Genomic DNA, 25,320 nt, shown 5'->3' with positions numbered 1-25,320 from the left:
TTTAAAAATTGATATTATATGGGGATAGGGGGGGGCCCCCCCCCCCGAGGGGGGGGGCGGGGGGGGTTTTTTTTTTTTAAAAAAAAAAATGGGGGGAAAAAGGGGGGCGGGGGGGGGGGGGGGGGGAGGGGCCGGAAATTTGTTTTCAAAAGGAAAAAAAAACCCCCCCAAACCCAAAAACAAATAAAAAAAATCCCCTTTTAAAAAACAACCCAAAACCAAAAAAAATAAAAACAACAAAAATTTTAAAGGGAAAAACTGGCACAATTTTAAAAAAGCTTCATTAAGGAAGAGGACCATGAAATTCATAAAAAGACCAAGCGAAAAAAAGAAAAATTTAAATATAAGACTAACCGAAATAAAAAGAAAAAGAAAAATAATTTTAAATTTAAACTTTGCATCCCCACAGGAAGATATTTATAACTTTAAGAATTTAAAATGGGAGTTAAAAGGTACATGAAGGGGGAATAAAGGGAGAGGGAATTATAAAATTAAGGGAAAAAGTTAATGGAAAAGTAAAGAAGGGTAATTATCTCACATAAAGAGGAAAAAACTTAATATGGATATGAATTTAATTTCTCATGGAAATTAATTGGAATAAAAAATAAATTTTTAAAAAGAAAATTTTAAATGGGAAAAAAGTAGTTTTAAAGGGTAGGAAAAAGGAAGGAATTTGGAGGTAAAAGAAAAATTGTGAGGATGTAAAAGGTTAAAGGAGAAAGAAAAGGATAAACTGTAGGAAGAATGATATGGAAAAAATCATAACTGTGTAGTAATCATAAATGTGAATGGAATGAACTCATCCATAAAATGGAAGCAGATGGCCAAGTAGATTAGAAACCAGAATCCTATAATATGTTGTTTACATGAAACAAACTTGAAGCAAAGAGACACACACAGAATAAAAGTAAGGGGCTGGAGCAAAATTTATTACGCTTCAATTGAAGAAGAAAAAAAAAAACAATGAGGGTAGCAATTATGATCTTAGACAAAGCAAAACCAAAAATAGACCTAATTATGAGACAAAGAAGGAAACTGCATCTTAATAAAAGATAATAATGAAATAATTTCAATACTAAACATATGTGCAGGAAGCTGTATAGTGTCCAAATTCTTTTTTTTTTTAATAGCCTTTTATTTACAGGTTATATGTATGGGTAACTTTACAGCATTGACATTTGCCAAACCTCTTGTTCCAATTTTTCCCCTTCTTCCCCCCACCCCTTCCCTCAGATGGCAGGATGACCAGTAGATGTTAAATATATTAAAATATAAATTAGATAGTGTCCAAATTCTTAAAGACGTCAAATGACAATACAAAACAATACTATTGGGGCAATTCAATTTTTCCCCTCTCAAGAACTACATAAATCTATCCATAAAATAAACAAGAAAGAAGTTCTGGGAGTGAATAGAATTTTAGAAAAGTTAGATATGATGGCCTTTTGGAGAAAATTAAATAGGTATCGAAAAGACTATGTCTTGTCTTTTTTTTTTTTTCCAGTGGCATATAGCTCCTACACAAAAACTGATCAAGTATTAGGGCACAAAAAAAATCTCACAATCAAATGTAAAATGGCAGAAATATTAAATGCATCTTTTTCATATCATAATGCAAAAAAAAAATAATTGGAAATTAAATAATCTAATCTTAAAGAATGAGTGAGCCAAACAACAAATTATGGAAATAACCAATAATTTCATTAAAGGAAATGACAAGAAAGAGACAATACCAGAATACCAAAATTTATGGGATGCAGCCAAAGCAGTACATAAGAGGAAATTTGCATTGCTAAATTTACTCTTACATCAATAAAATTGAGAAAAAGTAGAACAACGAATTGAGTAGGCAACTTATAAAAATAAACTAGAAGGAGAACAAATTTAAAACTCACAATCCAACACCAAATTGAAAATTCTGAAAACCAAAGGAGAGATTGACAAAATTAAAAACAAGATAGATAAATAAATAGTTAATTTGATTAAAAAAAAAAGAAAACCAAATTACCAGTATCAAAAGTGAAAAGACTGAATTCAACACTGATGAAAAAGAAATTAAAGCAATTATTAAAATCTATTTTGCCCAATTACATGTCAATAAATCTGACAGTCTAAGTGAAATTGATGAATGTTTACAAAAATTTAATTGCTAAGATTAACCAAACAGGAAATGTAAAATTTAAATTTCATTTTTTTAAGAAAGAAATTGAACAAGAATTCAATGAATTTTCAAGGAAAAATCCCCAGGGCCAGATGAGTTCACAAGTGAATTCTACATTTACAAACATTTACAAAACAATTGATTTTGATACTATAAAAACTATTTGGAAAAATTGGGAGAAATAAAGTCCCACCAAATTCCTTTTATTACACAAATATGGTACTGATACTAAAACCAGAAAGAACTGAAACCAAAAAAGAAAACCATAAATCAATTTCCCTAATGAATATTGATGCAAAAATTTTAAATAAAATGTTGGCAATAAAATTATACAGTATAGCAAAAAAAATATATACTATGATAAGATGGACTTTATACCAGGAATGCACAGCTAGTTCAGTATTAGAAAAACTATCAATATAATTGATCATGTACATAACAAAATCAACAAAAATAATATGATTTACTCAATAGTTGCAGAAAAGGCTTTTGGCAAAATGCAACACCTATTCCTATTTAAAATGCCAAGAACATAGGAATAAATGGAGCTTCCCTTAAAATGATAAGTAGTATCTAAAACTCTCCACAAACAATATGTGTAGGGTAGCTAGATAGTACAATAGGTAGAGCACTGTAGTGCTAACTCCCCATAGTTAGGAGGATCTGAGTTCAAATATGGCCTCAGAAATTTAACCCTTACCATCTGTGACGCTGGGCAAATCACTTAACCCTTACTCCCTCACCAAAAAAAAGTATCATCTGCAATGAGAAAAAGCTGGAAACCTTCTCAATAAGATCAAAAATTAATCAATGATATGCCTTAACATCATTCTATTCAATTATTGTACTAGAAATATTAGTATATATTATTTTTAGTTATTAGTTATAGCAATAAGAGAAGAAAAAATGAAGGAATTAGAACAGGCAATGAGGAAACAAAACTATCACTCTTTGCAGATGATATGATGGTATACTTAGATAATTCTAGAGAAACACTTTAAAACTACTTGAAATAACAACTTTTGTAAAGTTGCAAGATATAAAATAAAGCCACAAAAATTATCATTGTTACTATGTTTTATCAGTGAAGTTCAGCAGCAGGAGATAGAAAGAGAAATTCCACTTAAAATAACTGTAGACAATATAAAATATTTTTTAGTCTGCCCAAAGCAAATCCAGAAACTGCAAAATACTTTTCATAAAATAAAGTAAGATCTAAACAATTAGAAAACTACTAATTGCTCATGGGTAGGTTGAGTCACTATAATAAAAATGATAATTCTATCTAAATAAATTTATTTATTCAATGCCATACCAAACTACCGAAAACATTTTATAGAGCTAGAAAAATAATAATAAAATTCTTTGGAAGAACAAAAGATCAAAAATATAAGGGAATTAAGGAAGGGAAAATGTAAAGGAAGACGGCATAACTGTATCAAATCTTAAGACATATTATAAAATAGTAATCATCAAAATTGTTACTGTCTAAGAAATAGAGTAGTAAATTAATGGGAATAGACTAGATACAGAAGATAGAGTTCTAAATGACCATAGTAATCTAGTGTTTGATAAACCCAGAGACTCCAATTTCTGTGACAAGAACTCATTATTTGACAAAAATTGGCAAAATTGTAAAACTAGGTGGCAGAAATTGAATATCAATGTCTTATTTAGTATACTAAGAAAAGGTCAAAATAGGTATATGGTTTAGACATAAAGGGTGATATCATAAACAAATTAGGAGAGCAAGGAATAGTTTACCTGTCAGATCCATGGAGAAGGGAAGAATTTATGAGAAAACAAGTGATAAAGAGCATTATGAGATGTAAAATGGAAATTTTTGATTATGTAAATTAAAGAGTTTTTGCACAAACAAAAGCATTGCAATCAAGATGTAAAAGAAAGCAAAAAGCTAGGAAATGATTTTTACAGTGTCTCTGACAGGCACTCATTTCTCAAATATATAGAGAACTTAAGCCAAATTTATAAAACAAGTCATTCCCCAATTGATAAAGGATCAAATAATATAAACAGATATTTTTAAGATGAAGAAATCAAAGCTATTTATTGTCATATGAAAATGCCCTAAAGCATTATTGATTAGAGAAATACAGATTAAGACAACTCTGAGGTACTACCTCATACCTATCACATTGCCTAATATGACAGAAAGGAAAATGATAAACGTTGGAAGGAATGTAGGAGAAGTGGGACACTAATGCATTGTTGGTGGAATTGTGAGCTGATCCAACCATTCTGGAGAACAATATGGAATTATGCCTAAAGTGCAATAAAGCTGTGCCTACCTTTTGATCCAGCAGTGTCTCTATTGGGTCTGTATCCTAAAGAATCCAAAAAAAAGGGTTGGGGATAGGACCTACTACACAAAAATATTTATAGCAGCTCTCTTTAAAGAATTGGAAATTCAGGGGATACCTATTAATTGGGGAATGACTAAACAAGTTATGGCATATAAATGTAATGAATTTGCTAAAAGAAATAATGAGCAGCATGATTTCAGAAAAACCAGAAAAGATTCACACGAACTGATGCAAAGTGAAGTGACCAGAATCAGGAGTACGTTGATAATCAACTATGAATAATTTAGCTATTCTCAGCATGCTATAATCCAAAATAATCCCAAAGAACTCATGATGAAAAATGTTATCCTCAAGGGCCAACTAGATGGCTCACTGGTCCTACAATTTCTAAAATTCTATAGTTTCTTATTAAGGCTCAAACTCTTCCTAAGAGTTAATTTTATTGAACTGCTGAAGTAGAGGATCCTGATATGCCATCTGTTAAAAATAAAAATAAAATTAGTTTGATATAATCTGTATTCAGTGAAGAGAAGTAGGTTTTACAGATCACCATTTCCTCTTATAAATTCACACAAACAATCCTATTAATAATATAATATGAGAGCTCCTAGGGAGATGATAGCATAAGAAACAATCTAGATAAGTTTCCCTTTTATAACATCAAATAAAAAAGAAAAGCATTCCAAAATGCAGTTAACACTCATACCTTGGACTCTAGGTTCACAGATACCAGGATGGATTTAGACATCTGACTCCAAAGGATCAGTTTCTTTCTCTTTAGCTTATTGATGCCATTCCAGAGTAAAACTCCATGGAAAAAACTCTAAATTAAGCTTAGTGCAGCTCATGCAAAAGGCATCTTCAAAATCAGGTAATAGGCTCTCAAGTGCCAGCTTAGATGTACTTTGTGCAGCTGTCGAAATATTCTTCTTAAAGCAATATTTGATCATGCCATTTCTCTGCTCAAAAACCTTCAATTGCTCCCTATTACCTGTAGGATATAATACAAACTCTTAAACCCAATATAATAATGATAACAACAATAATAATAGATAATAATCGCTTGCATTTATATAGTACTTGATGGTTTGCAAGGCACTTTACAAATATTATCTCATTCAATCCTCACATTAATAATCCTATTATTATCCTCATTTTATAGGGGAAAAAACTGAGGGCAAGACTATGTGCTGTGACAGCTAGCTATTTAGCTAGCATTTTAAATCTGTTCACAATCTAATTACTGCCTACCTTTTCAACCTTTAGTATTTTACTTTCTTTCATGCCTTCCATGTTCCAGCCAATGAATTACAAGTCCATTGCCAAACTTTGTATCTTCCCTCTCTATACATTTTTACCAGCTGTACTCCATTTCTGAAATACACTCAGTCATTTCTATCACAGCCTTATCTTCCTTCAATATTTAGCTTAGGTGCCATCTCTTCCAAGAAGCCTTACCTGATTCAAAAAATTGAAATTACTATCTCTCACTTCAAATTACCATGCATCAGTTTTTTCAAGGTGTATATTTATTGGTGAAAGAGACTTTTTCATTTTTGCTTTTGTATCTCTAACATTCTAGTGTCTTGATAAATATTTAAATTAAACTGAATTCACATATCTTACAAAGATGTTAAAAGTTTTTAAGAATTAGAACTGACAGTAGGTAAAATGAGCTTTGAGGTTTCTTGTCTCTAAGGATGTTAGCAAATTAAAAATATATGTGCATTTTCTTTTAATACATAATGTATTACATACTATGGAAAATTAACAGATTTTAAAATCCATAATTCTAATCTTATTTCTGGTTGATAATTATGGCATCACAAATCAAACAGTCCAGATGGCACCAAATGGCCCTTTTATAAGGATTTTTAATTGAGATGTCCAAAATCTAATCAGGCCAGCAGTCTCAGGGAAATTTACATGCTAATGAATAAGTCCTTGTGAATAAAGTGGGCCAGGATATTTATCAATTTAACAAGTAACTGTAAATAAGTGAAATTTAAGTAGAAATTTGACAATGATAATAAAGTGGTGAAAAATCTTATGTTTCCAAAGGAAGAATCTAAAAATTAAGACAAACTAATTTCTTGAAAATGAATAAATAATTTTATACTTTTGTCCAAAACAAAAAAGCTGAAATACAATATTATTTTTGGCAGTTATTTTTCAAGCAAAAGATCAAGATTTTATTTCTTCTTTCAATAGGTTTTTCCACTTACAAGGTAACAACTCTGACTTGACAGACTCCTTGAAGAATTCATTTTTTCTTTTATTACTACAACACTTACTCACTCAACATAATCCTTTTAGTTACACTATACTTTCTGCCCATCTGTTATGTTTCCTGGAAAGACCTACAATACATTTAGGTTAAACCATATGGTCCAAAAACCTGCCACTATGTAGTAGCCAAGGCCTGTTTGTATTTAGCACAGATGAATGTGATTATTTGAATTCTGTCCAAAACTGACCATTTTCATTTTTCCTGGAACAGAACTTTAGTTTAGACAAAAAACATGTCCTGACCATATGATTACCTAAGGTAATTAAATTCCACTAAACAAGCATTTATTAAGCATTTACTATTGCCAGTCACTATGTTAAATACTAAGAGTATAAATATGAGCAAAAGGACAGTCCCTTCATTCTTGTGGGGAAAGGCAACACATAAAAGCAAACAAAGACAAAAGTATTCAAGAACAGAAATGGGAATGGGGGGGAAGCTGTGATGTATAATATTTGAATAGCAGTCTAGGCTTTGAAGTAGTCAATTTTGACTAATTAAATACAATTTGGCTAGAGGCTAATTGTAATGGGTGTGCAAAGACTTAGGACAAAGCTCCTTAAAATGTGGGTTGCAACCCCATATGGGATAACATAACTAAATGTGAGTGTCACAGAATTACAATTTATTATCAATAATTTTTGATTTGTATACATATTTTATATACCTATATACCCAGAATTATATAAAAATTTCTTGAGCAAAAAGGGGTCCTGAGTAGAAAAGGCTTTAAAAGCTTGCTCTAGAGATGTCTTCTTGACAATTCCCCAAAACTAGAGGAGAATTCTGCATGAGCAGTGTCCTTATTGCCCTTTTTTTCAGCATCATCTCCAGTTCACAATTTTTATTCACACATTTAAATAATGGGCTTGGTCTTTAAAAGGGAAGTTGGAATTGTATAAAGATTGCTCAGAGGAAAATAGATATACCATAGGTCAGATAGAGGATGGACAAAGATAAAAAGCTTTTTTCTAAGAGAAAACAGATGGAATCCCCTAAAGAAGAAGCAAATTATTATCTTCCAAGGAAAGATGGGATCCACACTTGCTAGTAAATAAGAAATCATCAGGTAAGAGTGAGAGGAAGAAAAGCTAGTGAGTAGAAGTGGTATTAGGGCTTCTCTACCAAGGATTATTAAAGCATCTATTTGTTGATCTGATAACAGCAAAAGAGAGGTATATTATCTTTTCAGAGCAGATATTCAGGATGTGACAAAGATTCTACCCAATACTTCTTTGAAAAGTTTTTATCATATTTTGATAAAATCAAACCAGATAATTATTATTATCCACTTCAATTGACTCATGTGAGCATAAAAGAAGTGTAATTTGCCACATAGCATTTGATAGAAAGCATTTCTGGAAGTAATATGTCTTAGGCAAAAATAAAAGGGAAACTTCAGAAACATAGGTTTTCCCCCACTGTTACCAACCAAAGGCAAAGATTCTGCAGAATTATAGAATCACAGAATTTAAAAGTTAAAAAGAACTTCAGTGACCATCTACTTGACAATTCATACCAGAAAAAAAAATCAGTAAATTTAAAACACATACTATTTGCCAGATACTCTGCTAGACTACACCATAACATTTCTGACAAATAGTCATCTAGCTTCTGCCTGAAGAATTTCAAGAAAAGGAAACATCACCTCTCAAGGCAATCCATTCCACTTTTAGCCTTCTCTAGTGATTTTAAAGTTTTTCTTGACATCAAGCCCAAATTTCTCTCTTTGCCATTTTCACCTATTGTCCCTGGCTTGGCCCTCTGGGGCCAAATAGGAAAATGTTATAATAACCTAAGACAGACTCAAATACTTGATGAAAGCTATCATGGCTTCCTTGAACTCTATCTTCACCATGCTAAACATTCCCCTATCTTTCAAATTATCCTTATATAAAATGAACTCAAGGCCCTTCACAATCTTAATTTTCCTGTTCTGGAGCTTTATCTTACAAAAAAGACATTTCTTCCCTAAAATGTGACACTCAAGTTCCAACAAAGCTCAGCAGCAAGGGATAGAAAAATTCCATTAAAATTACTACAGACAATACATCAAATATTTGGGAGTCTATCTGCCAATACAAACCCTGGAACTATGTGAATGCAATTACAAAACACTTTTCACACAAAGTAAAATTTAAATAATTGGAAAAATATCAATTGTTCATGAGTAGAAGGCAGAGCTAATATAATAAGAGTTATAATTCCACCTAAATTAATTTACTTATTAAATTAGCAAAAATTATTTTATTAGAACTAGAAAATAATAATAACACAATTTACCAGGAAAAACAAAGGTCAAGAATATTAAGGGAATTAATGAAAAATGCAAAGGGAGATCTAGAAGATACAAAATTATATTATAAAGTGGCAATCAACAAGACTATTTGCTACTGGCTAAGAAATCATAGTGGTGAATCAGTGGAATAGGTTAAGTATATAAGACAAGTAGTAAATGTCTATAGTGATCTATTGTTTGATAAACCCAAAGAGTCCGGTTTCTGGGATAAGAACTCACTATTTGATAAAAACTGCTGGGAAAATTGGAAAGTAATATGGCAGAAATTAGGCATAGATCAACATCTCATAACCTTTACCAAGATAAGGTTGAAATGGGTACATGATTTAGAAATAAATGGTAATACCATAAGCAAGTTAGGAGAGCAAGGAATAGTTACTACTGTTAGATCTATGGAGAAGGGAAGAATTAATGACAGAGAATATTATGAAATGCAAAATGGATAATTTTAATTACATTAAAGTAAAAAAAATTGCACAAACAAAACCAATGCAACCAAGGTTAGAAGGAAAACAGAAAGCTGGGAAACAATTTTTATAACAAATATTTCTGATAAAGGTCTCATTTCTCAAGTATATAGAGAACTGAGAAAAATATATAAGAATACAAGTCATTCCCCAATTGATGGTCAATTGATGAATGGACAGTTTTTAGATGAGGAAATTAAAACTACCTATAGTCATATGAAAAATTGCTCTAAATCACTTTATTACAGAAATGCAAATTAAGACAACTGTGAGGTGCCACCTCATATCTATCACATGTGGCTAATATGAGAGAAAAAGAAAATGATAAGTGTTAAAGAAGATAGGGGAAAATTGGGACATTAATGCATTGTTAGGGGCAGTTGTGAACTGATCCAAACATTCTGGAGAGGAATTTGAAACTATACTCAAAGGACTATCAAACTGTTTATTCTTTGATCCAGCAATACCACTACTAAGTCTGAATCACAGAGTTCATTAAAAAAGGGGGAAAGGACACACATATACAGAAATACCTATAGCAGCTCTTTTTGTGGTGGCAAAGAATTGGAAATTGAGGGGATGCCCATCAATTGGGGAATGGCTGAAGAAATTGTGATATATGAATGTAATGGAATATTGTTGTTCTATAAGAAATAATGAGCAGGTGGATTTCAGAGGAATCTAAAAAAACTTACATGAAGTGATATTGAATGAAGTAAGCGGAATTAGGAAAACAGCGGCAAAGTAACAGGAACATTGTTACGATGATTAACTATAATAGATTTAGCTCTTCTCAATAGTGCAATGATTCAAGACAATTCCAAAGAACTTGTAATGAAGAGGTCACTTTTTTGCAAGTTTCCATCATTTCCAGGCAATTAGATGGCATAATAGAAAGAGTATTGGACCTAGAATTAGGAAGAACTGAGTTTTTAATTTAGAGCAGAGGAAAAACGGATATTGATGACTTATTTAACATGTACCCAGCATTTTGGAAGAGCTGACTTTGATGGGTTTGGGAAAGTATTAATAATATTTTGAATTAACTGATCAATGATGGACAAAAGCAGCTACACCCAAAGAAAGAACACTGGGAAATGAATGTAAACTGTTGGCATTTTTGTTTTTCTTCCCAAGTTATTTTTACTTTCTGAATCTAATTCTTCCTGTACAACAAGAGAACTGTTTGGTTCTGCACACATATATTGTATCTAAGAAATACTGTGACATATTTAACATGTATAGGACTGCTTGCCATCTGGGTGGGGCATAGAGGGAGGGAGGGAAAAAGTCAGAACAGAAGTGAGTACAAGGGATAATGTGGTAAAAAATTACGCAGGCATGGGTTATAATTATTTTTAAAAAATATTTTGAATTAATATTTAAAAGGAAAGTCAGACCAGAAGAGATGATAAGCTCTCAAGAAGAAATGTCTAAAAACAGAGTCAAAAATTACCAATGGGAAAGAAAAGGAAGAACTGTCTAATATACATGGAATGGAAGACTAGTGAAATTCTCAACACTCTTGAATTTTTTTAAAAAAAGACATGTACACAATACAGAAAGATAGGTCAGAGAGTGAATAAGTTTGGCTTGTTCTTGAAAGAAATATCAGGAACACTAAAGTTCAGAATGAGTTGAGACTGCTAAGTAAAGCTAGGAGCAACAAGTGTTGTTAACATAGTTAAGCTATGTTAGGGAAAATAGAATCAAATAAAGGAAAGGGAACACTACTTAGGTTGGGTAGAACTGTGATTAACATATGTTGGACAGAAGATTGAGCTCCTGAAGTCTTACTTTACTTTAATTTTATCTGCCATGGAATGGTCTCTAGACTACAAAAGTAAATTTTAAAATTTCAAAATAAATACAAGGGACTGGATGGTATGACAAGATGGGTGATGAAAAGTTTTGTGTAGAAAATGGCCCTTGAGTTAAGTCTCACAGGAAATTAGGGAGGATATAAGAAGAGAGAATACATTCTTGGCATGAAGGACAGCTAGTGTAAATGCTTGGGAAGAAGAGATGGAGTGTCATTTGTAAGGAATAGCCTTCTTTTAGAGGCTGGTTTTCAGGTGGCAGTACCAAAGCAGTAGCAATGGCACTAAGAACTTTCATCCAGAGATGGCAAGAGGGTTGGGTGCCTAGTCTGAAAGAGATTCTGGGAACCACTGTGCTAGCTCTGAGTGCAGGACCTAGTGCCATTTGGCAATACCATTGTCCATTACTCAATAGTGGGTTGCAGTTCCAAGACAGAAGAGAGCATCTCTGGTTGCATGGGAGCAGGGATCTTACCTGGGTAAAAGTCACAATTCTAGGGAAGAAAAGTTATGGTTCTGAGACAGCAGGGCCCTACCTAGGTAAGGACCAGAGCACACAAACACAGCAGTGACTACACCTTTCCTTATAACATACCACTTTAGAACTAGTGAAAACTTACAGGTCTCTACAACTAGTCTCTCTCAGAATTAGATAAATCTAATCATACAATAAATAAAAAGGAAATTAAGGAGATGAATAGAATTTTAGAAAAGTTAGATATAATAGGCCTTTGGAGAAAACTGAATGAGAATAAAAACAAAATATATCTTTTTCTTAGCTGTACTTGCTATCTCGACAAAAACTGATTATTTAGTAGTACATAAGAATCTCACAACCAAATTCAGAAAAGGAGAAATATTAAATGCATCCTCTTCAGACCATAACACAATATAATTTAAATTCCATAGAATTCCTTGGTAGCATATATTAAAAATTAATTGGAAACTAAACAGTCTAATCCTAAAGAATGAGACAACATAATCATAGACAAAAGAGGATGACAACAATGGGACAACATACCAAATTTTGCATGATGGAATGAAAGTACTACTTAGGGGAAATTTTATATTTATAAATATTTATATAAATGAAAGAAAGATCAGCTAATGAACTAAATTAATTTAGTTAAATGAACTAATTAACTAACTAAATGAACTAATCAACTAAAAATTTTAGAAAAAGAACAGATTAAAAATCCCTAATTAAACACCAGAAAATCAAAAGAGAGATGATTAAGACTGAAAATAAAAAAATCCATTGAACTAGCAACTGGTTTTATGGGGAAAAAAAACCAACAACCAATAAAAGAGATAAACGATTGGTTAATTTGATTAAAAGACCAGTTTGACTGGACCATAGAATAAACATAGGGAATCTTTTACCCCACTTCTGGCCCTCTTACTTAAGGTGAATGAGACCAGGTAGTGAAAATCTTTTCATTCCAAAAAAGATTATTTTATACATGTCCCAAAAAGTCTTAATGCAGTTTTAAGCTGTTATAAAACTTTTAACAATTTAAAACTGCACTAAGACTTCAAGACACCTCGTATCTAATCCTATAGGTAATAGGGAAGCATGGTGGTTTCTTGCCAATAGTCCTACCTGTACTTTAAGGACAGTCACTTTGGCAGCTATATTGAAGATAGATTGTAGTGGTGAGGGAGTTGAGGCATGAAAAACATTAGGGTCTGTTATGAAGGGAAGACCTGATAAGGTCTGTGCTAAGTATTTGTATGCTTAGAGAAGGGAACAATTCAAGAGATGTTGTAGAAGTAGAAATGATGAGATTTAGCTACTGACCAGATATGTGGAATAAGAATTAAGTATTTAAGATGACTACACAGTTGTAATCCTGGGTGACTGGACGCTGATGTACTTGAGAGAAAAAGGGAAGTTCAAAGGAAGGGTGGATTTGGGGGGAGAGAAAATTTTTTTGTTTTGAATATTTTGATTTTTGAGATATCTAACATCTAGCTCAAAGTATCTGACAGTAGAAGATATAATGCTAGAAATCAAGGGAGAGATTAATACTGGGTATGTAGATTCAGAGATATCAGCCAAGAGTTAATCAAATCCAGGAAGACATTAAGACAAAATATAGAGAGGTATTGGGTTCACAGTAGTCAGAAAGGACAAGAAGGGAGGATGGTGATGGTAATCTGGGGGATAAAATCAAGGAGTTAAGATTTAGTATATATGTAGGCCTGGGAAAATAATAAGGTGGGGAGGAACTGGAGAACATGGTAAGGATGAATAATGAATTTAGGAGAAGTAAACGAACTGAGAAGATGGAATGATAAGAGGTAAAGATATAGTTCTTGATTAAAAAATTGTAACTTATGAGAGCTGGCAAAAGTGTGAGCATTCTTGGGACATGAAAATTAAATAGACTGAGAACCTGGTAGGTTATTGATTGAAGCAGCAGCAGAATAAATGTAGAAATGCAAAACATGTTATGTCCCCTAACATAAGAATAGGAGTTTGGGTGGAAAATAAACTTTTAAGGCATTGTACTCCGAGAGAAAGAAGAGAAAGTGATTTGGGGGCCATATTTGTTCTTAGACAAGTAAGTCATTTTACCTGTCCGCTTCTGTTTCCTCATCTATAAAATGGAGATAATGGAGATAACAGCACCTATTTTTCTAGGATTGTGATTAGAATAAAATTAGATATTTGTAACATGTTTGCAAACCTTAAAGTGCTCTATAAATGTTTGCTATTGACTATTATAAGCAAAGTGTGTGGAATAGGTTGGGTGCAAGACCCACTTCCCAATCCAATTAATTAATCGGAGACATCATCATGTACAAAGAGAAAACATTTATTTAATCCCTGCAGGGAGAGGCCCAGACACACACCCGAGAGACATCCCGTGCTCCCGCCATGTGCTCTTGGAACTTGACCTGCTTCCCATTTGTCCAAGATTTAAAAGCAAAAGACTCGAGCCTTCTCATTGGATAGACTAACAGGATGTAACCATCGTTGACAAATGGTTTCTAATAGAGTGCATGAATTAGACTAATATGTAATAAGCTTCAAAGGGGAGACTACAGGCATACTGTGAAGGTATTTAAATGTCAAACAGAGGAATTTGTATTTTATCAAAGAGGGAAAAAAGTAGCCATAGAAGCACTTTGAGCTGGGAAATGACATAAGATCTGTACCTCACATAAAAATATCAGTTTGACAATGATATGGAAGATAATTTGAAGCAGAAACAGAACAGGAAATAGTAAATGCTCATGTATTTAAAAACTACTCTAACAGTTTTTAACTTGACAATAACAATTTCTCTAGTATTTTTCAGGGTTTCCCTGAATTGTGAAAAGGGAAAATCGGCGTGTTCTCTCAAATTTGAGAATACTGAAGCAAATTCATTATAAAGTTTTCCTGCCTTCCCACTTTGTGAACAAGTAACTGAATTAATGTCTTTATAGAGAGAAACACAGAAGTCCCACCTCCTGACAGACAGGTAATAGATTCAGGATACACAATGAAATAGAGTTTTGGGGCCTGGCCAATGCAGGAATTTGTTTTCTTGAATCTATGCTTATTACAGAAGGCTCATCATATACCAAGGGCAAATCACCAAGTGGATGATTTGACGGAGTTAAAGGGCACCCTAGAAACCATGAAGTGAACTTACCTCAAATTGCACCATGAGATTGAGTGCCTCCTTGTTCATCAGAATGGCTTAGTGAAGGGTGTACTCTCCTGACAGTAATAGCAAACTCGGAGCTATTTTCTTGAGTTATTAACTGTGAACATTTACTATTTTTCTTTTTTTCCAAAATTAGGGCTTTTCAAAAAACAATCTCAGGGCAGCTAGATGGTACAGTGGATAGAACACCTGCCTTGGAGTCAGGAGGACCTGAGTTCAAATCTGACCTCAGATACTTAACACTTCCTAGCTGTGTGATCCTGGCAAGTCACTTAACCCCAAGTGCATTAAAAAAAAAAAAAGCCAAAAACCCCCAACAATCTCAGATGTGGTGTTTCTACATATTACAGCTTATACTTTCTTCAACATTAAAAACACTCATGTCTATCAAAATAATTATGTTGTCAAACATTTATATATTGGTTTGTCTATAAAATTGCCCCTGTCCTGTCTACCCTTTAAGTTGCCTTGTACTATATTTGGCTATTTTTGCATCTAAGGAAACTTACATTCAAAACTTTCATCATAATAATACATAGCAAGTTAATGGTATAATTGATAGAGTACTTTAGTCTCAAAAAGTGTTAACAGATTCAGTCTTTAACTCTGTTAAGTCTCAGACAAAAATTTCCATTTTAAATCTCTCTTCACTCCAGTCTTCCCTTCACTTAACTGCCAAAGTGATTTTTCTTATAGTTTGAGTCCTACCATGTCACTTCCCTACTTAAGAACTCCATGGCTCCTTTCAGATAAAAATTCAAATTTTAAAAAGATAGGGTGTGTGTGGTGGTGGTGGTTTAAAGCCCTTCACAACTTGAGTTCTTTTTACCTTTACCTTTTCTTGTTACATTTTACCCCTCCGTACACATTACTACTCAGCCACAGTGGCTTTACTTACTATTCCTTGCACATGACTCTATATCCCAAATTTGTACCTTTTTAAATAGCAATCCTTCATATATGAAATACACTTCCTCCTGATCGCCACTTTTTGGCTTCCTTCAAGATGCACTTTTTGTATTTATAATAGCTTTTTAAAATTTTTCGTAGTGGCAAAGAAATAGAAATTTGGGGAATGCCCATCTGTTGGGGAATAGTTGAACATGTAGTATACGAATGTAATGGAATACTGTTATTCTATAAGAAATGGATGAGCAGGAAGATTTCAGAAAAAACCTGGACTTACCTGAACTATGCCGAGTAAAGTAAGCAGTGTCAGGAGAACAGTTTATACATTAATAGCGACATTGTACAATGGTATAATAGACTTAGCTCTTCTCAGCAATGATCCAACATAATTTCAAGGGACTCATGATGAAAAATGCTGATCACATGCATAGAAAGAACTATGGAGTGTGAATGCATACTGTTTTCACTTTTTTTTTTCTTGTGTGGTTTTCCTCTTTGATTCTGTTTCTTCTTTAACAATAAGGCTAATGTGGAAATAAGTTTAATATAATTGCATATGTACAACCTTTATCAGATTGCTTGTTATTTTGGAGTTGAGGGAGGAGGAGGGAGGGAAAAATAGAATTCAAAATCTTATAAAATGAATGTTGAAAATTATCTTTATATGTAATTGGAAAAAATAAACTGCTATTAAAATGCACTTTTGCTAAGAGGCCTGTTCTGGTTCTCCACTGACCCACCAGTGCCTTCTGCTCTGATTACTTCCCATTTACACTTGTATTTCTCTTGCCTCTCCAATTGTGAGTTCTTTGGGGGCAGACTTTATTCCTACCTTCCTTTATATTATATTAGTACAAATAATGAAACCCATGAAGTGGTCACATTATTCACATTTAAGCTTGTGAATAATGTGAATTGCAAAGTTTTTTTTTTCCATTGGGCTAGACCCAATTGTTTTATTTTACATAATTATAACTTTAAATAAGGCAAATTCAAATATATATAATCACTTTGTAGGATTCATTATTCACATTAGCTGTATCCCCAGTGCTTAGTATAGTGTCTGGCCTATATAACTCATAATAAATGATTGTTGATTGATTATATCGTCTGACTTTCATATTTGTGTGATCTCTATAGTTGTAGTTGATGATAAATCCTGTTTCTTCTAAGATAACATATGGAATATATAATAAATATACGTGCATCCACTATGAATGTGTATATATTTGTATCTACATGTTTTATATGTAATATGTAGAATATATTTTATATGAGTATATGTCTAACTATACAAGATATATTGTATATATGAATAGTTTGGATAAATGTTTAGATCAACACAATCTAGAAAAATAAAAGTCATACTCAAATCACAATATTTGTACCGTTTTTATTTGTAAAAATAACCATCTGAATGCATTTCAATAGTTTACAGTTACGTATTTCATTACATTAATAGAGCATTCAGTAGTTGAAAAAGATATTAAACTGTGCTTGAGAAGATTCAGGTTGGATCAGTCATTCAATGCATTGAGTTTTTTTCCTCATTTTTACAGTTATAACATTTACTGAAGTCATTCAACTTCAATTTACATAATAAAACATTACAGACAAAATCCCACTGAAACCATCAACCAATAATTTCTGCCATTACAAATATGTTATGCAAAATATAACACTGGCACCAGATTTGTGTCATCGTGCTTTGTAAAGATATATTGCACATGCTAAAGCATAAAATATGTTGACAAAACTACCAAACATAAGATATTGGCTTTGAATATTTAGATCACTGCATAAGAAACGCATAGAATTACATTTTATACACACTCTCAGATTGTCACTATTTTAAAATGCTTTCTCCCTCTAACACTGATCTATGGTTTACAGTTTCTGTAAGAAGAAAGCATTTTTTATTCACTGCAAAAAAAATCATACATCAGTCCTATGGAAATTTAGCATATTCATTTTAAATTCAAAGCAAGTGAAAGGGAATGGGGAAAATGACTTTATACATTCAAAGAAAGTTTGAAATAAAAACTGACTGGTATTATATTGCTTCGATAACACTCAAATGGAAAAAAATACAATAAATTTCACAAAACATTTTCAGAATACACGAATATAAAAAGGCACTCTAACTTCATATTACAAGACCAAAAAAGACGCAAGTTCTGAAACCAAACCAACAGAGAGCTAACCAAGTTTCTCAACAGTACAAAGAATAACTACTGCAGCAATTCATTTGATGTTCTTGCTCTAATTTAATAATAAAATAACAATTCAAGCAGTTGTTTACTGTATAAAGTACCAAACATACTATGGTGCCCTTTTAGTAGTGATAAATAGAAATCCCCTGAGCTATTTACTGTAGAATCAGAACAGATTTTAGGCAATTTGGAGATAGATAGAAACATATTATCAAAGATAGGCAGACACTGGTGAACAAGAAGAGTTATGTGCAATGCAAAAAAATCTCTGTGTCTCTGGTTAAAATACAGTCTTAAAAAAGTGTTTAAGTAGGAGCAATAAATACCATGATGTAGGAATCTGAAAATTTATTTTAAAAAACTGTTTTTTCTTAGTGATCCTTGTTCAAAATATGATTTTTTTCTAACAGTAGACATAGAAGTTACAAAAATTAAATGCAATTTTTACTTATGTCCTAAATAAAAGCAAATTTTGTAGTCACCAAAAACAATTCAAGAAAAGGAAAAAACAAATTTAATGGTCAGTTCCTGGTAAGCAGATTTCAATTTTGTTCCTTTATCCTCCCCACAATTTAATAGAATAGAAAGGTAAAATACAATTCCACTGAGATTAGATTGAATCACTGTGGTTTGCCGCAATATCACCTGTCCTCTCTGCTCTACAGAAAAATTCAACATTAGTCATCTAAAAGAAGACATTTTATTTCTGTTTAAAAGACTACTCCATTTCATTCCAAATACCATTAAGAGATTTCCAGTCACTTCTAGGAAAAAGACACCACAGTATACAGCTCTCCTTCAAAGCTGGTTTCCCCTTATTTTCAGTGCTTTAATAAAGATAAGGTAGTTATTGCTAGTAAGCAACATTTTTTTTTAAATCATTCTTCTCAAAAAAAGGAATACAGTACTAATGTTAAGAAGGAAAAAGGAGAAAATACTCCCTTTTCCTCAGAGTTCTAAAAAAAATGTCATTGAACTTTTTCAATGAAATTAATACCAATTCTACAAATCCTTGGAACAAGTTCTCATTCATGATGAGTAAAGTGAGTTCCAATTTTTTTTTTAACTCCTCCAAGATGCTAAAACATTAAGGTATTTTACAGTTATTGAAAACACAATATAATATCTATAGTTTACTTAGATCTCATAGAACACTGTTTTAAAAAATGTTCATGATTATTATAAAATAGAAATTTCCAGGGCTACACTAGACAAAGAAAGAAATATCAGAGGCATATTTCTTTCTTTTTTCTTGGCTCAAGTGGAAAACTAAGCACGTAGACTGGTGATTTTAACTTCTCTCATTGCAATTTATATCATAGTTTTCCTACTAGGATCCTTTTTATTGGGACTATGTATAATCTTGTGGTTAGCAGGATCACTTTTAAACCTTTCACTTCTGGATCATGTTGACACATATGACCATCCATTTTTATTCTCATCTTTCAAGAACTGAGTCTAGAGTATACTCACCTGGAGTTTGGCCTTCCTTATTGAGAGATACAATGCCCTGCAAGCTACAGTGGGAGGGGATGTGAGCAATGGAATGACTCTGCATTCTGTATCCCCAAATAGATATGGAAGAACCTGAGGTTAGCCTGTAAACCTTAACAATGGATATTCTGGGGATAGGGACCCCAGGCATTCTGACTAGCCCAGAGTCAACTGTTTATTTGCTTGTTTGTTTTTCCCCCCCATATTTTTTTTCTTTGTTAGACCAGATAAGACACATAACAATTAAAACATAAGTATGGAGAAAATTCCTGGGCTTTTGCTTCATTTCAAATAAATACAAACACATTTACATCAAAAGTATATATGAACATTTTCTCTGGTTTGGCAAAAAAATAAAATTGTGGTCAACACATTGGTTACAAATGTTAAACCATCAACTATAAATCTGTGTCATAAGAAATGTAAAATACAACCAAGACTCAAAAAGTTTACATTTTAACTTTTTAGAAAAGCTACATCATTCTCACTTCCATTTTGAAGGAAAAAAAATTATCTTCCATTTTAGATACTGAAGCATTTTGGTCCTCATGTATAGTTGGTTGATGATATATACACACATATATTATATGTGAAAAATATACATGTATATATATATTTTTTCAAAGGCTCATTCTTCTTTTTGCACATCTGTCCCAGGTGAGGAACGGGGTCCATTTGACCTAGAAGCTTTGGCAGAAGGAGCAGATACAGTATTCACAATGTTGATCCCACTTATCAAGTAGATGCCAAATGACATTTCTTTCCAAGTCTCATGTTACTACTTCCCATTTTATGCCTATGTTCACTTTGGGACTTACACTATTTCTTGCTTTGTATTACTCTTAAGCAAAGAAACAATTTAACTTCTTAATATAGTGTAGAGAATATTTTTTAACAACCTGGTAGTTAATTTTTTTAAACAAAGTATTTTGATTTAGTTGAGGAAGAATCAATGGGAAAAAATCCCACTGTATTTGAAACTGGCACATAGTTACAAAGTTTATGAACCATGTAATTATCTACTAAAACTTTCTATGGTAGATTAGTTGAATGGATCAGGTGAAAATTATTAATTATCCATCACATAATCTAGTGTATGTCATACTTGCATTATCCTTTAAAAATGGGATCAAATTTTAGATCAATATTCATCTATTAGACAAAGATTCTTGGCACATGCCTCCTAGACATGTGTGTTTAATGTGTGTTGATATATATGTATGAATGTATGTATTTTTGTATATGAATAGGCAGAGAAAGGAAAGAAAAACAGAGAGACAGGGACAGACCAACAAAGATAGAGAGGCAGAGAGAATACATGTGAATAGTTAAACTCTCCTAGCAACAACAATCCAGGCGATATCTCTGAAGGTGAACTTTACCTTTGGCTTGTAATGAGGAAGTAAACATCAGAGTGAGGAGAAATTTGAGGACAAACTCCCCTGTGGTACAAGAAAGCCACATTGATAAGCTTCTGAGAATTAACTGTACAGCAAGGACATAATAAAAAAAAATATCCTTGATATAATAGCCCCTTACTCTGTTGCATTATTTCAAAAGAAGAAATAATAAAATGCCTTTTTAAAAAATCCCTACTTAAGATGAGAGGTAGACTTTCACAGTAGTACTTTAGATAGGAAGAAAACATGATGTAAATAAAAATCAGGGCACATTTTGTGAGAATATTTGCCATCAAAAACTCCATATCCTCTCCTATAGGCTCATTGCACACTTTACTAAACCCTTCTCTCTCTTGTTCTCAAAGCTTGGGTGTGACACTCTGATACAACATAATTTGGGGAATAAAAATTCTTCCTGCCCGCCTTCTCCACCTAATGGAAGTAATTAAGTGGAAGCTTCTGAAGTCCAGAGTCAGAATGTTTCCGAATCAGAATCATTTTCATTGTACCCGTCCTCTGATCCTATATTGTGAGTGCAAGAGCTAACGGTGCCACTCAGATTGGTGCCATCGCAGATCTGTGTCCTGCTCAAATGGTCTTTTTTAAAACAAACGAAGTTGAAAGCCGTCATTGTACTGGAAGGAGAAAAAGGCATCATGGTAGCCAAAATGAGTGCCAGGCAGTCAGCCACGTCCTTGTTAGGAGCGCAAGCCAGGGCTGGGGTATGACCTGGGCATAAATGCAGACAAGGCAATGGTTAGTACTGGGGAAATCAAAGGGAAGTGAGCATTCCACAAATACATCTCAAGGTGATTTTGTAAGCGAGAGATGTATATCAAGTTAAATCATGCCAGGCAAGAGGAGGAACTACTTACACTAGTAGACATGCTAGGGATTTGGGTCAGAGAGAAGGAAGGCTGAGGTCAGGGAGCTGGGAGAGGGAAGGGAGGGAGAGACAATGTATGAAAATTTTCAGCTCATGTAACCATAACAAGCACTCTACTTTAAGTTAGGGGAAATTTTAGCCTTCACCAAATGGACAAAAACACTGGGAGAACACAGATCCACAACAACAGAGATGAATACAATATAGCGCACATGGCACTATGAACCTGGTACAGCATTCAGACTCAGTTCATAGGGACAAATCTCATTCTGAGAACAATGACTTTTAGTTGTAGTTGCATCAGATAAGAAAAAAAATTTTGTTAGGTATCAATAAATGTTAGGTTATACAGTTTTATCATTCAATGCATATTAATCAACCAGTATTTAAGAGACTAAAATGTATTAGTTGGGACAATAAATCAGACACCTGGGCTATACAAGAAAGATTAGTCCTTGTTGAATCAAAATATAATTTTGTTGGTATTTGAGTTGGCAATCCAATTAAAAAAATTTACAAACAGAACAGAAACTCAACTCTAGAACCCAGCAGATGTGACAAAGTGAAGAATAATTTGGGGATTTCTTAGCCTAAGCCACAGTTCAAGTTTCACAAGTCTGGAGAGAAACAAAAAAATTCTAGCAATTTCTTGTTAAACTCTATCTCGTTCCTGTAGGTAAAATGTTCTCATGCTACAAATCAGGTACCTGAAGAATGTATATTGGGTTGCTATTGTGGTATTTTGTTTTTGTTTTTAATGGCATTCTACATTAATCAGAATGAATCCCAATGATTTAGATAACATAGTGGCAGCATGTATACTGCAAAGGGAATCAAATTGGGAGCCAGGAGACCTGGGTTTGAATCCTCAGCCTGTCACTTTTTTGTGATATGCTCCTGGGCAATATTATTTCACCTTGCCTCAATTTCCTCTTTTGTAAAATGGTGGTAATAATATTTGTATTATTCATACTAATTGGATTACTATGAGGGAAATGTATAACTCAAAACCCTATAGAAATGTGACTAATTATAATATTAATATGCACTACTGCTGAATAAGAACATTTGGCACCAGCTATTATTGGAAGATTACAAAGTACTAACAGATCTATGGATTATTGTCACTATTATCAGGAAATAACTTACTCAATTCATAGGATCTAGTCCAATGAATGGATATTTCTATGGGGTCAGAATCACTTCATTTCTCCTTTGTGGTCATCTATCAAATTTCCCTGTCACTTACTTTCCCTACCCTCACACTGATAAGAAAGCAGGGGAAAAAAAGATAAATCAGGTGTGACAACATTCTGTACAAATTATAATTAATAAATAAAGTCTCTGTATTTCCAAAATGCTGAATAAAACAGTTTCTTTTAAAAAAGGGTTCTTAGCCCATGGGTCATCATGGGGCTCATTTCAAGGTGTCTGTAAATGTTAATTTACTAAACTCAATGTGAAATTTAGCATTTTCTTCAATCATGAATAAAATAACCCACTCTTCTGAGAAGGGGCACCTAGGTTTCATCAGACTGAAAAACAGGCCCATGACACAGAAAAAGATTAAGAACCCCTAACTCCAAAATGTATTTGGCCATTCCTGGCAAAGGCAGATATGGATCACTAAACTTTGGTGCCCACAAAATTCATCTGTCTCTATACCCCAACTACATTAAAGTGGCCTAAAAGTAGGTGTATACCTCATCAACAGAATTGTGGTAGTGAGAGGGAAAGGGAGAGGGGAAGTAATGAGGGAAGAGAAAGGGAAAGGAAAAATCAAGGAAATGGAACAGGGGACAAATTTCCCCTCCTCTTCCCAGATGGATCGGGTAAGGGGCAGAGCAGGGGACATGCTATGATAAATGAGGCTAAACAACCAAAAATATTGAGTTAGCTAATGATATCAGTATGGCTGCTTACTTCTGAGAAATATGCATGCGGTGCTAATTCCAATACCTGTAATAAGCATTTAAGTGAGTTATGTTAATACATTTTATTATAATGCTACAATTGAGCCACATTTTTTTATTTCATAACTCGTATCAAGAATTTTGAAGCATAATTGATATTGTTCAAAAAAGTTAAATATTAAGACACCTAACATTCAGTATTTATTCACTTTTACTAGAAAGGAAATGTTTGAGAATTATTTCAGATTTTTTTTGTGTGTGTGTGTATAATGGTATAATGGAAAGAATACTGCCACTTGAAGTCAAAGGACCTCCATTTGAATATCATTTCTGCCTTTAATTATTATATTATTACATATAGTTAAATATAATATAAAGCTTATAATTATATCATATTGTGATCTTGGACCAGTCACTTAATTGCTCCAAATTTCTTTCCTTTTGCATAGAATGATGGGGGCATACTATGACTTGACAGTTTCCTTCCAACTCTAAACAAAGTATTCCTGTGATCCAAAGCTAATGTTTTATGGGTGTAGGGAATTCTCTACTTTAACAAAGATCAGAAATTCACCTGTAACCTGCAGTTCTCACTTTCTGGGGTAAGCTATACCTCCAAAGACTTTTTTTTTCACTTTAAAATCAGCTTTCCACCCTCTATGTCACGTCTTTCATAATTTAAGCAGAAAGAGAACTTTCCTATAGGATTTAAACCATAGAAATATATATTTAGAACTAAGAGGGTTATATATTGGAGGTCTGTCTAATCAATTTACAATTTACAGTTGAGAGAACTGAGACACAAAAATATTAAAGTGATTTGTCTAAGTTCTCATAGTTCACTCTATTTCCAAATCTACATCTGTCTCTAATATAGCATGCTGATCATCCTTCTAAGAGAATTTTTTATGACTTGCCCAGGGTCCCACAACTAGTAAGTGTCTGCAGCTGGATTTGAACTCAGATCCTCCTGACTCTAGGATCAGTATGCCATCTAGTTGATCCAAGAAAATATTTTTAAAAGGAGTTTTCTATAGATCAGTAAATGTTCATTTTCAAAAGGTCATAAAATCATAGGATTATAAACTTAGAATTAGAGAGACCCTTGGAAGTCATCTAGCTTAATTCTCTCATTTTACAGATGAATAGATAAGTAACTTGCCCAGGAAAACATAGATAGAAAGTATCAGAGGCAGGATTTAAACTTGGATTTTTCTGACTCTGAGTTAAAAATTCTATCCACTATGCCATACTGCCTCTCAATTCTTACATTTATTCCTAAAACTTTCATAACAAAAAATCTTTTGAATAGCACCTCCCTTTTAGTCTGACAATTGGAAATACCAAGGTTGATCTCAGAATGATCTGGACACAATCAAGCAGACATCCAAGTAGTTGGGCCCTCACACATGCACTAATGATGTATATCACCCTTAACTCTTCAGGGTGTGCAGTTGGAACTTATCGTGCCAAATTTGGAGG

The 25,320-nt window shown here is 33.1% G+C and overlaps 1 protein-coding gene across 12 annotated transcripts in view; it reads right to left on the bottom strand.

Moving 5' to 3' along the window:
* Nucleotides 1-17,305: 17,305 nt before the first annotated feature.
* Nucleotides 17,306-25,320, bottom strand: part of ANKRD44 (ankyrin repeat domain 44) — a 344,653-nt gene continuing 336,638 nt past the window's right edge. For 4 of the 12 annotated variants that reach the window (XM_031960264.1, XM_031960265.1, XM_031960266.1 and 1 more), the window contains 2 exons: nt 23,849-23,884; nt 17,306-21,768 (listed from right to left, as the gene is read on the bottom strand). In XM_031960264.1, the coding sequence (XP_031816124.1) occupies nt 21,512-21,768; nt 23,849-23,884 (293 nt within the window). In that variant the 3' untranslated portion in view covers nt 17,306-21,511. The other 8 variants (XM_031960267.1, XM_031960270.1, XM_031960276.1 and 5 more) reach the window with 3 other exon arrangements.

The sequence above is a fragment of the Sarcophilus harrisii genome, chromosome 3 (assembly GCF_902635505.1).
Source record: "Sarcophilus harrisii chromosome 3, mSarHar1.11, whole genome shotgun sequence".
NCBI lineage: Eukaryota > Metazoa > Chordata > Mammalia > Dasyuromorphia > Dasyuridae > Sarcophilus > Sarcophilus harrisii.
Note: the sequence above shows the minus strand (reverse complement) of the source record. Positions and strands in the feature narration are given on the sequence as shown.